The sequence below is a fragment of the Anarhichas minor genome, unplaced genomic scaffold (assembly GCF_050575085.1).
Source record: "Anarhichas minor isolate MPS153535 unplaced genomic scaffold, ASM5057508v1 ptg000002l, whole genome shotgun sequence".
Lineage (NCBI taxonomy): Eukaryota > Metazoa > Chordata > Actinopteri > Perciformes > Anarhichadidae > Anarhichas > Anarhichas minor.
This window is the reverse complement of record NW_027466448.1, coordinates 8,476,894-8,493,666: the sequence shown is the minus strand read 5'-3', so window position 1 is coordinate 8,493,666 and position 16,773 is coordinate 8,476,894. Positions and strand designations below refer to the sequence as shown.

The 16,773-nt window shown below is 41.6% G+C and overlaps 1 protein-coding gene across 1 annotated transcript in view; it reads left to right on the top strand.

Annotated features, from left to right (window-relative positions):
* pdlim5b (PDZ and LIM domain 5b) overlaps positions 1–14,375 on the top strand; it is a 33,536-nt gene extending 19,161 nt beyond the window's left edge. Inside the window, exons 4-13 of the mRNA XM_076088601.1 lie at positions 2,224–2,257; positions 2,608–3,086; positions 5,595–5,749; positions 6,602–6,629; positions 9,537–9,700; positions 11,886–12,066; positions 12,254–12,434; positions 12,829–12,949; positions 13,044–13,159; positions 13,276–14,375. Of these exons, the coding sequence (XP_075944716.1) occupies positions 2,224–2,257; positions 2,608–3,086; positions 5,595–5,749; positions 6,602–6,629; positions 9,537–9,700; positions 11,886–12,066; positions 12,254–12,434; positions 12,829–12,949; positions 13,044–13,159; positions 13,276–13,365 (1,549 nt within the window). The 3' untranslated portion in view covers positions 13,366–14,375. The remainder of the gene's footprint in view (positions 1–2,223; positions 2,258–2,607; positions 3,087–5,594; positions 5,750–6,601; positions 6,630–9,536; positions 9,701–11,885; positions 12,067–12,253; positions 12,435–12,828; positions 12,950–13,043; positions 13,160–13,275) is intronic.
* Positions 14,376–16,773: the final 2,398 nt, after the last annotated feature.

The window sequence follows — 16,773 nt, the reverse complement described above, 5'->3', positions numbered from 1 at the left end:
CATGCTTTGGCTCAAATTTTCAGGCAGCGGTAAATCTGAGAAAACAGATTTGCCAGGTTCTCCCACAGAGTTTTAACATTCATCAAACAAGTTAAATATAAGAGGGCGGGCCTTGTTCAATGCTTTGGAATAACGTATTCTGTGCCTGACGTTACTATAGTAGCGTGTGAATTCTGTGATTCTGTAATATCTATGCAAAGTTCAGATTCCTTTTAATATGATGAGAGTGAACAGAGCTATGTTTAGATATTGAAGCTAAAGAGAGGGTGACAGATGCTTGGAGTCAGAAGATACTTTTATATTTCTTTGGTACTTTTCCAAAAGAAACTGTGTGTGAAAGTCAAGTGAAAACAATGTGGGGGAAATTTAAAAACTACTCGTATGTTATTCTGTTAACCGGTAAGATGTGTGTGTGTGGTGAGAAAGCTGTCTGTTAGCTGCTCCATCATTCAGTCAAATGACACATTGCCAGACTGTTTCTCTTGGCCCTCAGAGAGACACGGGCAGGGTTGGAAATGTGTCATTCTGCTTTGCCCTCAGGCTTATTCCTCCGGTTAACCGCCTCATTCTCTGTGTGTGTGTGTGGGTGTGTGGGTGTGTGTTTGTGTGTGTGTGTTTGCACAGACACGTCTAAGTTTATGAGAACCAAACTCAACAACCTTTTTCTTCTTCCAAGAACACTTTTGCTTCCAAGATAATGTTTATTTATATTTTGCACTTATTTATTAGCTTTATTTATAAGTATGTAGGTTTTAAATTTGGTCCATAAATAAGTATTGTAGATGTCAGCATCTGTAATCTAATACAAGGCATCCTGATTAGATTAGGAGGAACCAATTGGAGCGTGTTCTGGGCTGAGCAAAGCCATGACTGTACCTTCAACTGGTTTGTCAGTATTATGAACACATGCAGTCGCACAAACTGAGACACTTTGACATACAAGAAAAACATCTTTTTGTATTTATGGAAGTATAATTAGAGGAGACCCATAAAATATCACATAGTCATCGTTATACAGAGGATAACACACGAGTGTTTAATATTATATATGTTGTATCTTCATGTTCTTCGTTCGCGAGAAACTACTGTATGACATCTATGAAAAGTACAGATGAACATGATAATTATGCTGTTGTGTGATACATAAAAAAGACAAATGCTCAACTATTTATAGAGAAAAACACTTAATGTTCTATCTATACTGTATATGTTTTAGTAGGTATTCTTGTCTTATTAGTCAAAGTCCTATATGTCTGGTGCAGTCATGTTGCACAACGAATAGACCTGTTTTATTGTGATTAAATATGTACATGTACAACAAAAAGCAAGTCTCTTTGTCACAGCAGAACAAAAGCAGGTCCAGCTAGCCAGGGAGCGGGACAGCACAGAGGGGCTGAGCTGAACAGATGTTCACAGGACCACCCTAGCGAGTGTTTGTTCAGTTTTCTCTGGGAAAAAGAGTGATAGGGAGCGAATCCGCCCAGCTGCCCCTCTCCGGGCCACTGATGGCAGATACACATTGCCTCATTGGAGACTGACTCCACATTTGTAATGGAATGTGCTTTTTAATCTTTAGACCTTTTACTGTTTTCGTTGGCATAGCCGTCTGCTTCTCCATCAGCAGGTCCAACAATATGAGTACATTGGAAAATGAGCATATACTGTATATTAGCTGCTAAGTGGAAACTTCAAATGCAAGTATGGGCACGGATGACATCAACATCTGGTTGGAGGGTGGGGCTCTTTAATAACCTGACGGTGCCAAGCTCAGCTGTTGCACCTCGGCTCAGTTAGAAAGGAAAGGCTTGAGAGTTGGTTGACTGTTTTCCTAATATGGTAGAAAGGAAGTACGGCAGCGGACACACTGTAGCATCTGGTCCGGGACCTGACTTGCTGACTCACTGTCTATTTTTCTATTTTGTTTTTAATGAGAATTAAGGGACACCTTGTCTGCATGTTCAGACCAAATATGGCACGCATTGTTAACAAATCCAGCTGTCTGAATTTGTCTGAATTTGTGAAAGACACTTTAGTTAACTGACATGGACTTACATGTGCCTTGTTTGACATAAAGGGGGCTTTGCAGTCCATTAATACACAATACATCCTAATGTGTGTGTGTGTGTGTTTTATTTTATTTAATCTTCATTGCAAAATGATGAATGTTTGTTATGCAGATGGTGCGAGTGTAGTGTTTATATGATGTTCTCTCTGTCTTCTTAGACCCTCCAGTGCCCCTAAAGATGGAGTACCTAAGGTAAGGAGTAAAATATTCACTCTTTTTTTAAACTAAAGTTGACCTGAAATCCATTTTATGTTTACATATTACAACAGTTAATTAAAAGTGAGCATGTTTATTGTGCCCTTCTGAGATTATGTCAGAAAACACATTGGCTTGGCATGCATTACTGACCTGACAGGCCTCATGTTACAGCACCGCTTAAACTTGTATAGCACAGGCATGACTTTCATTCATACATAAGTGTGAAAACACCTTTGATTTTGATTTGGTTGTTGTGCGGTGCTTTTGAGAATGCTGGTTTACATGCATGAGTTTATTGTGGAATTTGCTGTATTTGCATGCTGTGTGTCTCCACATTGATCCAGGTCGAACCTCAAGAAATCATTAAGCCAGTCCCAATCACTCACCCTGTCCCGAGCACTGCATACACCAAGACAGCCCGGCCCTTTGGGGGGGACAGCAGTGTGGTCACAGCTTCCTCCGCGGCTGCCCCCTCCATTCCCTCACAATCCTCCGCTTTCAAGCCAGCTGCCCCTTCTCAACCACCACAGCCTCCGTTTCTGCTGAAGTCAAGCCTCCCTGCCACGGAGTCCCCTCCAACCAACTCAGTTCCCAGGCCCAGTCCTGCTCGCCACACCTTCACTCCCCCGTCTGCCTCTTCCTCCTCATCCAACTCCTCTTCTCCAGCTAGAGTGACAGCCCCCTCCTCCCATCCTAATGTCCCACAGCCCTCCGTCTATAACACACCTATCAACCTCTACTCCAACAACAATGCTTGTGAGGTGGTCATTGGACAGAGACGCGGCCTTTTGGAGAGCCAGGGGTTGTCTGAGCCCATCAATGGGTAGGTAGCAATCATCCAACCACCATACGTTTTCTTTATGTCAGTGTAACTGAAAATGATCATAGAGCGATTTAGAAATATATGTACGTTGTGTGCTTTAGTCCAGAAGAAGCTGTGGTTCATAGAGGCCACAGATTAGCAGACATTTCTGCACTACAGTCTGCCAAGAAGAACATAAAATATTCCATTCTGCTCTTCCTACACCTCATTCCCTATTCCACCTCAAAAAATGCGTCTCGTTTGGAAAGCTAACATTGAAACAGCCCATGACCTATCTGTTTTCACACAGCTGCATACAAGGAAATTCCGAAGCATGCCGCGCATCTTGTTTGAATTTTCTGCAGGGCAACCGGAGAGGGAAGAGAGTCTAGACAACCTGCTAACTGATGCTACTGCCTGCCTATCTATAATTGACGTTGTGGTTCTTAGCACTGCCAAACACACAGTCTGCCCAACAGGCACTGCTGGTGCAACACTTGTTTCTAATTAGCCAGACTTCTGGCAGCTCTGGCCTTCTAGAGACTAGGAACGGAGCTTAAATTTGGCTGGACTGGGCTTCATTAGCAGGATTTGGCTCACCGGTTGGGTCACGGTAGACTGAGCAAGGCTAGCTAAGTAATTTGCCACTCATTCTTTACTCTCTTGTCATCTGAAAAAAATAGGTCACAGAGATCTGTTTTTATTGGCTTCAAGTGAGCAAGCAGCTTCACACTTAAATACATCTGCCAAACCCACCTCTATCTTTATGTGTTTTACAAAGTTACAGAGTTAACAGTAGTGAGAACGGTCTATTGAGACATTTTTTAGAATCTTTTTCTTAATCTGGGTTTGGTCAGATAACCTGTGAAGATGTCAAATAGTAAAGAACAAAGCTATTTACTGTAATACACCATGGAGATAATGATAATAATAATGAGATATCAGTGTCATTTCTTCACGCTTTCTGTTGCAGTTTAAAGAATGGAAGCGTATTTGTTGCAGCGTGTGCGTTTGTATCCTGACCTGCATGCGTTGTCTGTGTTTTCTGTGGATTTGCTTCATGCACATTCTCTCAGAAGGGCCTTTCACTTAAAGGGCATGCATTTTCGGAGTATGGTTGATTTCTCAAATGCTCTATTCATGCTCCTTCTTTGCTTCGATCCTTTTCCATTTACCCCTTCTTTGCCCTCAGGAGGAAGAAGAGACAGACACCAAGTTAGTGTTGTGAATGATGATACATCTGCTGCAGTAGCTTTCTAACTATGTGGCATGTGATTACAGCCCTCACATCTCTCTGGTTTATGATTACCAAATGACAGCATGCTTGCACTTCTTTGAGCTAACCCTCACAAACCTCACATTCTTGCTCATCCGCTTCCAGTACATGCTCATTTTTAAGGTCCGAATAAACTGCGAAACCCCGTAAATTATCTCTGAGACGCCACAGGACGAGCAGTGGGGGGGGGGGGGGTCAGCTCACACTGTTCGTTCACTCTCTCAGTGGAATAAGGCTCCGTGTTAGCAAATACTGCATTTACAACCAGGCACACTCGGCTGTTCAAGTTACCCAGCTGTGCATCTGTCTAGCTCCATCTGCTATTGTCTTCAGTATGTTTAGGTCAGACGATTACTGCTAAATACATTCTGCTGTGGTTAAGAATAGGCCGACTTTGATCATTCTTCACCCCGACTCACCTGACACAAACAGAAGCAAACACACAGAGAATAAAAAATGCACATGCTTGGACTTTTGACATGAAATTGACTCAGAGTTCGGAACAGTCCTTGAACTAAACTGTGGATGTAAACATTACACCTAAATATTATTGCGTTCTAGAATACACTCAAATTGTTTTAGGAAGAAAAGGTGAGCCTTCAGTTTTCAAAGCACATTACTCCCACCTTGTGGTGAGATGTGGTCACTGTCACTTTCCTCTTTCACTCACTGTCATTAAACTGCAAACGGTGTGTTTAATTTCTCCATTTTACTATAGTAAATCTAATTGCTTCATCAATTAAGATGTTTTATTATCTGGCTGACCTCTTCTCCTCTACTCTGTGGCTTCCTCTCTGATAGTGAACCTCAGAGAAGTCTTAAGTAAGTATAGGTCAGAACAGTTTCTTGACTTTCATATAAACAGTGCAGTGTCATACAGTTTACTCAGCACTTACTGTGACTTTTGAATTTGTCGTTTCTACCTTTGCGCATTTTTCCCTTACTACCTTCTAATTGCTCGCCTGCAGAACTCCACCTCCAGCTAGACGGAGAAGGTAATTTTGAAATCAAACTGCAGTCGGGTCAATGTCAGTGTATCTACAAGCTGCACCCATGTTTGAATGCGGTGCACTTATCGCATAGTACAATATGTGTACTGTGTGTGTTGGTTGTTACTACTGTATTAATGTTAACTTGTGTGTAAACTGGCAGATATTTTTAACAGCTGTTTTTAGCAGTGATAAATATCATTGCTACAACACAGAGTCCTTCCACGTCTGTAACATCATGATGGTTGATCTGACTGTGTACAGGAAACCCAATGTGGAGCCCGAGGACCATGCGTCCCCGCTGAGCGATGCCAGCAAGAAGCGTCTGATTGAGGACACGGAGGACTGGCACCCGCGAAGCGGCACCTCCCAGTCCCGCTCTTTCCGTATGCTGGCTCAGCTCACCGGCACTGAAAATGGTGTGTACCACTCTGTGTGAAGGCTCAACGCTCAGCAGAAACATATTGCAGTGGTTATGTTTTTTTCTAAAGGGTCGAATCTGGCTCAATATATTTCTGTAATATCTTAGGAAGTCTCTGAGTATTGTCAGGCTTAGCTTCGTGTTTCTGTCAGTTCATTCTAAATCTATCAAACCACTTTAGGCCGGAGCACATGACAGATTTATCCAAAGGTTACCAATGTTATGGTAATCCTTTGCATCTTATTTCCTTTTGAAGCTTTTATATGGCTTTACTTATGTCCCTGCTTTATAATGTTATTTATTAGATTAAAGTGATACAGTTTCTTTAGTCATAGTACTTTAAGAAGGCTGTCATCACTGTAAGATTTAAAAGTTTTTTTTTACATGACTGTTTTGACGATAAGTGACATCGATGGTTAGTTGTGTGAATGTGTGCATGAATCTGCTTAAGCAAAATGTAATTTACAGTAACTCGGTTATTAGAATTAGAATGAAGTAAGATGAGAGATTTAACCGCCTCTTTCTGTCGATTGATGTTACCAGACTGGTGTGGAGTCTGCCATGTGCTTTGAACATTTGATGTATATTCAATGTGCCTGCACGCTTCTGCAGCTGTGAGCAATTTGGGAATACGTCCAGGAAGTTCTAGCAGGTTCTAGTTTGCAGGGATTACCCTTGCTCATTCAGTTCTTACCTTGACGAGATGAACATAGAACAAGCTGGTGGAGAAATAGAGCTGCAGCCAGTAGCAGCGTTGTTTTTAACAGTGTGTCTCCCCCCTATTCCCACTGACCTTTTATTGTTCATTTTACTTTATTTTCATTGCTGTTTTTCTTTTTCACTGTTGCAGAGCCTGCTCCAGAGATCAGTGGAAGGAAGTAAGTGGTTGGTATTTTATGATATAATCAAATTTGGTATGTGGTTGTGAGTGTTCATTCACTCTCCGTCTCGGTGTTTTGTCTGTGAGTATTTTTGTATTTCATAATAATAATAATAATTTCTTGATCATAGAGGTTTCATATTCAGAGTTGGCCCTCAAAGCACTCATTTAAGCGCTTCCTGGATGATTCATAGCCTGTAAATCCTGATTTCCTGATCTTATGGTCCCACAGCATCACTCTTAATTTAAGGCTTCATTTGAAGAAACCGCTAAGAGAGCTCTCAGGAGAAGATGGTTGAATGGAGACATCCATAGACTTAGCATAGGCTGTGACTGCTACCGCTGTACTCAGTCTTAAGTCGATTTAATCTCCAGTAAACACAGTCTGCCTTTCCATACCAGATTTTCAACCAATCAGTGTGTCACTCACTGGAACCTGTGGGTAATTAAGTGGTATTGTGGGTAATAGCAGCCCTGCCAGAAGGAGATTCCTGCTCTCGTTCTGTTAGTGAGACTTTGAGGGCATATTAAACATCTGCCATGGTTTATAATTCAATACACATCTGCAAGGAAAAAGTCTCTCATTCTATATTCATCTCCAACTGTGGTATTTGAATTATTTTGTTGGTGCTGTTGCTATTTCCCCCCCTCACGTATCAATGTGGTCTCTCTTGTGTTATCTTTTAATTTTCTTCTACAATCCTAACCTTTCCAACTTTCTCTTCGTCTTTTCTCCTTCAATCCTGTTTTATGGGGTAAATCAGAGCGAACAAGTTGGACCCAGAAGTTATAGGACACATGTACAACAAGCTGAGAGATTGGCATCATGATGTTTCAGCATGTGTGCTCAATGTGCAGTAAGCACAGTTTTGTCTCGTTATGTTGTATTTATTTTATTTTGACCACCATTAAAACAGTTGCAGCCCGTCATTTGGCACACTATATAATGGCTTCTTATACGTATGTCCCAATTCCAAAAGTTTAACAACACAAGTAAAAAGTGAATGAGAAATGTTTTTTTTTTTCAACAAACTCTTGTTGTAAAAAGTGTTTTAAGGAACATATTATCCTGCTCTATTTAGTTATATATGTAAATAAAATGCATGCATGCAGGTAGAGATGATGAAGAAGATGATGTCAGTATATCGCAGTGTACATGCATACTTCTCTGTAACATATGTCCAAGCCTCCACTGCTCTGCACACTTCCTGTAATCTTATGCTTCATTTTTCTGAGCATGTCTGAGTCTTTTCCTCTATTGCCTACACACTAACCGAAGACGTCTCATTTGTCAGCTTTTAATGATTTTACCTCAATAAACTGTTTTCTTTCCTTTCTGCTGTTGCTTCGCCTATTTCTGAATCTTTCATTCCTTATTTTTCTTCTTGCCAGGCAGAAAAAAGTACATTTTTTCAATAAGAGTTGTCCCATAGTTGAAGGTCTATATGAAGGAATCAGTTGTGCAGGTTATAAATGCCTGTAGAGTACTAATTTGAGCATTGAGACTTGTTCAAAGTACCATCCAGTATGAATAATTTCTGTTATCTGCACCGTTCAAACATTTCAACCATGAGAAGCATTTATTTCCATAAGTTTAAACACGGTGTGATCTGTTTTCCATCAAACTGCTCAGGTTTCTCATCATTTGCTTAAACCAAAGCAATCTGTCTATAGCTGCTGGCAAACGTACTCGCACGCGAGATATAAAACCAGTGAGTGATTGCATTGAATTTTCTGTGTTTCTCATCATTCATGCGAAAACCATAAACCCTTGGTTGACAGCACAATCGTCTCTGTTGTTAGTAACATGACGTGTGTGCTGTTGCTGAAAGCCCAAACAGCCTCAGGGTTAGAAATTGTTAACCTGTCGGTGCAAATCCTTCGCTCAACCGGTCTACCTGAGCAGCAACAGCGTCGACATGATGGTAGCTGAACAATATTGTTTGTCAGGTTGATTGAGATCTTCTCAGCCCTGTTGCACCATATAAATGTCCCCACGTCTCTGTTTGTTGTTTGTAACAGTAGAATGCTTCTAAAGGGCAGAATAAAATATAATTACAGAAGCAGATTAAATGTACCGAACTATATTAAACCAGTAAAAATGGATTCAAAATCTTTACTAGTTGATAAATATATATATATATATATATAACACGTTTTCAGCCTTTATGGGGTTTAAACTCTTTGCTTTGCATACAGCAGCAAGGGGTGGGCACTAGAAAACACTTGGGCTTCTCATTTTCGACTAACATATGTGATGGCACTTAACATGTGACATGTGGCACATGTCATGTGTGAACATGTCATGTGTCAACATGTGGCACTTTCCCATTGCACTTAACTGCAATGGGAAAAGTGTTTCTGTCTTTGCGGTTTCCGGAGAATAAAAGCAATAACCACCACTTAAATCATACCACTGGTTACCTCCAGATATTACTGGAGGGTGGGCTGCATGTACTATGGCATCAGCACCTGAAATTGTTTCCTCATGTCAGTAATTGACAAACCAAATGGACGGCGGGCTTATTTGAACGTGCCCCATAATTGTCCTGATTGTTTGCATGTGTCACTGAGATTCCGAGCAGCTGATTGTAAACGTTTGTACTTGCAGTCGACCAGATCCCACTAAGCATCAGTCTGTACTGGAGGTTCAGTTCAACTGATGGCACAGTCCCGCTCTTAGATTTCTTTCGTACTCAGGGATTGTAGGAACGCGGCACAAAAAAAAATCCCACATCAGATAGGAGGGAAAAGCTGAGACCATGGTGGATGTTTCCACTAAAAGAAAACAGAGTGAAGGCATCAGATGACACTTGTTGAAGAAGATGTGTGTGTGTGTGTGTGTGTGTGTGTGTGTGGTGTAATGAGTTATGATTTATATAAAATATTTACATCTGTTTCCTAGTGAGGCAGTTGACAAAACCACTCCCACTGTGCACACCTCGCCTGCAGCGAAAACCTTTTCCAAATCTGCAGCATCACCCAGGAATGGCAACATCGTCCCTGCTTCCACGTTCAAGAGCCCAGCGGCCCAGAACAAGTCTTCCTTCCCGCCTGGAGGTCCAGCAGGTAGAGGAACACATTCAGAAATCCTCCCCTACTTCTGTTACGTTCACTGCCTCTCAAATGCTTGTAGTTCCGTCCAGTTTATTTTGTGTAGTTGCTTCTTTTAGCCTACAGAGGGCAGCCCCATTCTTTTAAATCACTGCTTGCTCAGCCGTAACATTTATTGCAGGTTTAATATCTGACACTAAGCCATTTAATATTATGAGCTCTATAACATCCAGAGGTATTCTGTTAATGAGCTTATATTAATGGCTTTTTCCCAAGATCCCCTTAGTTAAATAGATTGTGAAATTGAGAATTATGTATTTTATTTTGTGTGAAGGCTGCTCTTTAAATCCAGCAATCCCTGCCACGAGACCCCGAGCTGGTCAGGGTAAATGTTTGCTGAAAGGCATCAGTAAAGGGGTCATTATTAGCATTGCTAAGACACAAGTGTGCACTTATACAAGAACAGATGCACTATGTGCCCTAACGTATTTCCCTGGAGGCCTTTTTAAGAAACTGGCTGCTGAAAGGTGCCACAGGGAGAGAGAGCTGGAGAGCCCACAGTTGGTTCTCTGTTGACTGTGTTATTTATCAGGTTAACACATACTTGGGTTCAAGTAAACAGGCCGAAATATGTGGAATGTGACCATTACATTTATTGACATGAATTAATGATTTTGGCACTTAAAATGCAACGACCTTCTAAAGGAAGAAATTAGTGGAATATTAAGGCCGTACCAAAAAAAAAAAAAAGCGACTTCTTTGCATTGCTCTCCATCTTGCTGTCTCTGAATTCAGTGAGACAGAACAGACAAAACAGAAATCTGCAGTCCTGCTCTGATTCAGGTTTTTTTTCTCCTTATCTTCCTTATACAGCACGACAGCAATGATGGACTCACAAATGTCCTCCAATCGTTTCTCTTGCCAAAGGATTCGTTGAGAATATTTTAGCCCCACTTGTCACCATGCGCCTCACTGTGCCAACTGTCACACAGATAAGGCTATAAAGTTCCACTGAAAAATATTTTGACTCCAGCCTAATTCCCAGCATCAATACCGCATTTAATTCATTTTAATGTGTTTATCCATTTTTGGTATTTTCCGTTATGTATAGCAATTATATTTTTCTGTTATATATCCGAACAGATTTTAAAAGAAGATCTTAATGCTGTCTCAAAACCATCTACTGATACTGACTACTGAAGAAATACACAACATACAGACTAGACCTAGTCAAATTTGAATATATTAACTCTAAAAATATTGGATTAGCATGAAGAATATCCCACATGTACATGTTTTTGATTGAAAACTTCTCCAGGTTTGCTAAGGCCCCCAAATTCCCTGAAAAATACTAACAAACACCTGCTCAGAAAAGAACATGGCCCTGCTCAGGAAGTGGATATTTTAGATATTTGTTAATGTCACTGGAAATTGGCTGATGGTGTTAAGAAGAGCAACCTTTCAAATTAACCATAATGACAACATCCTTTTTACCCAATAATTATAAACTAAAAAAAAAATCTCTGAGAGAATCTTTGGAGCCCATATTTTCCTCCGTCACACTTACTCTCTAGTATCTTTCTTCCTGTTAAACCCACTCACACGGTCTTCTCACATCCCTGCTAGAGCCCTGCTCTGTTTATTCAGTTTGTTTGCTCTCCGTTTCAAGGAAATTTAGGGAGCTCTTGTCCTTTGACCTCCCAGGTCTTTGATAACGGTGCTCTCTTTCAATAGCGTCTCTGTCCCCAGTGTCTTTACCCCCCGAGCACTCCCTCTGAGAAACAGGACTGACCTCCATCCTGGATGTGTCTTTTCACAGTGAGAGAGAAGGAAGAATTGTGCATCCTCTCCGTATGTTTTGAGATAAAGTGGAGGAGGGGGGGGGGGGATTATTTTTCCAGGTGTCTCCTCTGACTCTGGGAATGTGTTGTTTCCCCTCAGTGGGGCAAATGTATCCCTTGTCTAGTTTGGGTGGGGTGGCTCTGTCCAACGCAGCTGTCTCATGCTTCAGCCATGGAGGTTAGAGATCATCAAATCATTCTGACTTCTGTGGAATGAAATCATTATTATCTCAAGCATTGTATTAATGGTTTGCTTGATTGTTTATCAATTAAAAATTTCGGAAAGGATATTATGTCCATTACTTTATCTACTACATACTACTACTAATACTGACCCATTATTTCACCTGCTGGTTTAGGTTTTACAAAGGTCGGAGCAGCTCCTTCATTTGGCAAGGTTACCAACCCGGCTGCCAAAGGTCCAGATCGACCCACCCCACAGCCACATCCACAGGACCTCAACTGTGTGGTGCAGCGGGCTGAGCACATCCCAGCCGGGACACGCACCCCAATGTGTAACAGGTGCAACATTGTCATCAGGTAAATAATATCAGAAAAACTGCATTTACAGTAAGAACTTTGGAACAGTTGAAAATATATATTCAATTAGAGTGTAACATTCTGCACAACTTATACCGTGCAGAAACTTTACCTTAATAGGTGGATGTTTGCTGTTAATGTTTGCATCATTGCCTTGAATCCTCTGTCACTTGTTTATTCTTACAAGGGGCCCATTCCTTGTGGCCATGGGTATGTCATGGCACCCCGAGGAATTCAACTGTGCTCACTGCCACTCCTCCCTGGTAGAAAATGGATTTGTGGAGGAGAAGGGCCAAGTGTACTGCGAACGTTGCTACGAGCAGTTCTTCGCTCCCACCTGCGGCAGCTGCCACCAGAAGATTCTGGGGGTGAGTGAGAAAACTGTGGGGGGGGGGATTGTTCTCTGCCAAAGTCTAAACTTTTCTGTCTTTGTTTCGTTTCCAAAAACAATGTTTACTGTCCTTTAATTGTATTTATGCCTTATTTAACCACGATTAGGCCAATTGGGATTAATAAATCCCCTTCTTCAAGGAAATCCTGGCCAAGACTTTTAGGCAGCAGCACAAGATAAAAATAAAAATGTGATTGTGAACAGATACAACATCGAAGAACAGACAACAATACTACAATACATAGCGTAACATCTCAATGATCAAAGTGCAGTACAAGCCACGCATCCAAAATATTAGTTTAAGTTTCAAATCATGGAGTTAACAACTTCAACAAGCTGTTCTTCATTTATTTCTTCTATTTTCTCTGCAGGAAGTCATGAATGCCCTGAAACAGACCTGGCATGTGTCCTGTTTCGTCTGTGTCGGCTGCCAACAGCCAATCAGGGGCAACACATTTCACATGGAGGATGGACAGCCATACTGTGAAAAAGGTACAGTAGGAAGCCCACAACAGTAAACTAAATGTTTTAAAGAAAACCATGTGTGCAAACAGACTGACATTCTGTCAACATGCTGTTCACTCAGACTACTACAAGCTGTTTGGGGCGAGTTGCCACGGCTGTGACTTTGCCATCGAGGCGGGGGACAAGTTCCTGGATGCTCTAGGAGTCACCTGGCATGACACCTGCTTCGTGTGTGCGGTAGGTCCAGGAGACAGTTTCACTCACAGCAACAACAAGAGCGAAAAAATGAGAAAATGTTGAGAATATTGTGTGAATATCAACACAGCTCTGTATAACTTTGGCTCTCTCCACAGGTCTGCTCTACTAGTCTGGAAGGTCAGGCGTTCTTCTCCAAAAAAGACAAGCCTCTGTGCAAGAAACATGCCCACACTGTCAACATCTGACCTGCCTCTCATGGATATGTAGGGCAAAGGTGTCAGTTTACAGCAATTTATATTCCAGTCAGATGTTCATTATTTTCAGAACTAACATTGTGTCAGAGGTTCCACTATAAGCTTTATTTTTGCTCTAATATTGTTATGTCATATCAGTTTGAATATGCAGGAGTACATTTCAATACACTGTCAGCCCCCTGCCGGTTCAAATGTCACCTGCCGATGCACATGTTTGCGCTGAGCTTTTTATTTGTGCTGAAGCTTTGTTGAGCTCTTGATGGGCATTTTAGTTTCACACAGAATATGATAGTTTACTGCAATGACCTACTGAGCCCCTCGGGGGTCACATATTATAAAGAAATATTGATGGGGAAAGGTATGCTAATAGTTAAGTGAGTGAACGTTTTAGACATTTTGATTGTTTAACATTAAGGGGATAAATTATTTATTTGTAAGCAAGGATTGCTCAGCAAAAAGACTTCTGGAAAATTTGAATATGTTTTTTTTTTATTGTTATAAAAGTATGTGGTGTGTAACCATTCCCAGTAAAAAAAAAAGCACGAACAAGTAATGTGTACAGCAGTGTGAAAATTAGGCACTGCAGGTCAAGTTTCATTGTTAAACCGGATAATAATTATATACTAAGGATAAAGTACGGTCATTAAAGAGACAACCCCATAATAGATTGAATGGTGTCGTTTATGTGTGTTTTGTTATCCCTACAGTTCCAGTGAATACCACCATAACACTGTACTTCATTAAACTCGCTCCTGGCATTAAAATGCACAGAATTTGAATTGTTTTTGTTAAATATGGAGGAAGAGAACCCTCTGCTGTGGCAGTGTGTTTCTGCTGTTTTCTACTGTCATGATGAATTTGTTGATGTTTTTCTGACGTTTGATGGAACTTGTCCAATTAACACAAAACAATGCTAATTAATATTTCAGCTTTCCTTTGCCAAAGACATAATCTGTATGCACATTGGACATAAATAAAGTACCTCTCTCTCTCTCTCCTTACTTTCAGTTCAAATATAAGCGTTCAACATTGATATCGAAGCTTTCGAGTATGTCACACAACACTACCTTCATACATTATTTGAGTCTGCGGCTTGACTGAAACATTAAAAAGCAACTCCTGAGTGTACTGACGCGCACTGCTCCAAGACGTCGGAGGTGGGAGCTGTGCGCATGACGACGCGAGACATACCAGCCTCAAATAACGCGTGGTACACTTGAGAAAACTCTGCCGCAACACAGAGGCACACATTCAAATAATACAGAGCAAGGGCAGCGTTCATATCGAGACGAGCTGGGATCTTGTGGAGCTGCTTTTGAAGCGAGAAGGAGACGGTAAGGAAACTTTGCCTTTCAAAGAAAAAGAAAACCTCCCCAACAGCAGCAGTCTGGTGTGAGCTGCAGCTGAACTGTTGCGGTTTTGATTATCAAGCTTTCCTCAGTGAAACCAGAGGGCGCCGAAGCCTGATTCGTTGTCCGTGCTGCTGTTCATTAGAATTCAGCCGAAGTGCTTATTTTGCTGCCTGCGCTGAGTTTGATGCTGGCAGCAGCTGCGGGACTCCGGACAGTGTTGTTGGTGGAGTCTGTGATGATGGTGATGCTTATCAGTAATTGGTGCCTTGGTCGCTGCTTAGTGCGTCTTAACGTCTGACCTGGGGGAGGACATCTCTTCTAAATTGCGTTAAGATAAGAGTTTATAGGTTTAATTAATTGACATTGACTTGAGCTGAACATGGTTAATTAAAGTCTGTCCGGGTAAAATCTGATTATACGTTTTTGGTGCTTTTTTATGACTTTGAAACATTAATGATGTGCTGGATGAAACAGTCATCACCTCAAGGTCCATTTACTAGCTGTTCCGGAGCTTTCGATCACATCATTTTCATCACTGGATGCAGTTTACTTAGTCGCCATTTTCAAATGTCCATTTTCCAATTTAACTTTAAAGTTGAATTGTCATTCCAAACTGGGCCCGCTGCATCTGCTTCTAGATCACTTAATACAACCGAGAGCTACTAAATGGACCTTGTAGTGATATTGTTTTCTCAACTTCTGCTTCCAAGGTGAAGATGGAACTTTAAACCTCGGCTTCATGATGCGATTTGATGATTCTTGTGCTCACCTGTCAATTAAGATTAAGATTATGCTCATCAGTGTAGAGAGAGGGCGAGTTAAATACAGTGCAGGAAAAGAAAATCCCACTGTTTGTGTTCATGTTTGGCAGCGAGCTAAAGACTCCATCGCCAGTCGGTGTATAGTGGCATGGCGTCAATGGCAATATTTGGCTGTTGAATGCATGGCACAAAACCGCTCTGTGCTCTGCAGTTGATCACCGAGCGTCTGTGAACCAGAGCTGATGTCTGTGACTCACTGAGGTCCTGATGTTTACACCAGCATCTCAGAGTGCAGAGAGAGCCGTGAAACGACCTGCTGCACCTCATGCGAGTCTGTGGTGTTGTCTTTGAATGCACCAACCACCCTGTGACTCAGGACAGAGAAGCTCATTGAAGCAGAGCTAAGTGAGTGTTTTGGGATAATATTAAACACACAGAAAGCGATCAAACCACCACCCAGTCCTTGCCCTGGCTCTGCCCCTGGCAGGAGTAACGCCCGTCATTAGGCTTACACGATGGGGATGACATGTCAAGTGAGGGTGCATGGCAAGCCAGCGCTTTGTGGTCTACCACAGACTTGTGTGTGTGAAACGTACCAACATTCGTCACGATGGGCCAAGTTACAGTACCAGCATGATGGCAGGCCTGTGACATGGAGTCCTCACAGACCTCTGTATGTAGCATAATGTTGGCTAATGGTAATCCAGAAAGACCTGAAACTGAACCGCACGTTCTGTCTGTACACTTGTGGGCTTCTATCCGTGGTTGAAAAGTGAAGGATGATGAGACATCACATATTTCCAAAATATGTGGGCTTGATGGAACTATGGCTGCAGAAAATCATAAAAACTGACATAAGAGAAGAATAACAACTCTGCAAGTGTATAGATTATTCATTGGATTATAGAATGTTTATGTGCAGTTGATACCCTGCCAAACAAGTTTTTTTTTTTTTTTTAATATGAAGACATCTTTTCCAGGAGGACACCAGTTCCTCTTAGAAATGGCTGCCCATGTGGGCATACCTGCACAAATACACACACTCATTCAGAGTTAGTCATCTACTCTCTGATGCACATAAACACAGGAATGAACAGTCATGATCTCGGTAGATATACTGGCCTGGATACTGGAGTCTGGGTTTGTCCACGAGCTAAACTTAGCAAGCTGCAACCCTTCACCCTAGTTTCCTCCTTTTATAATTACAGGAAATGAGTCCAGCCAATCAGAGAAGATATATTTGGTGCATATTAACAAGCTCAATGGGAGCAGTATTTGAGGACTGG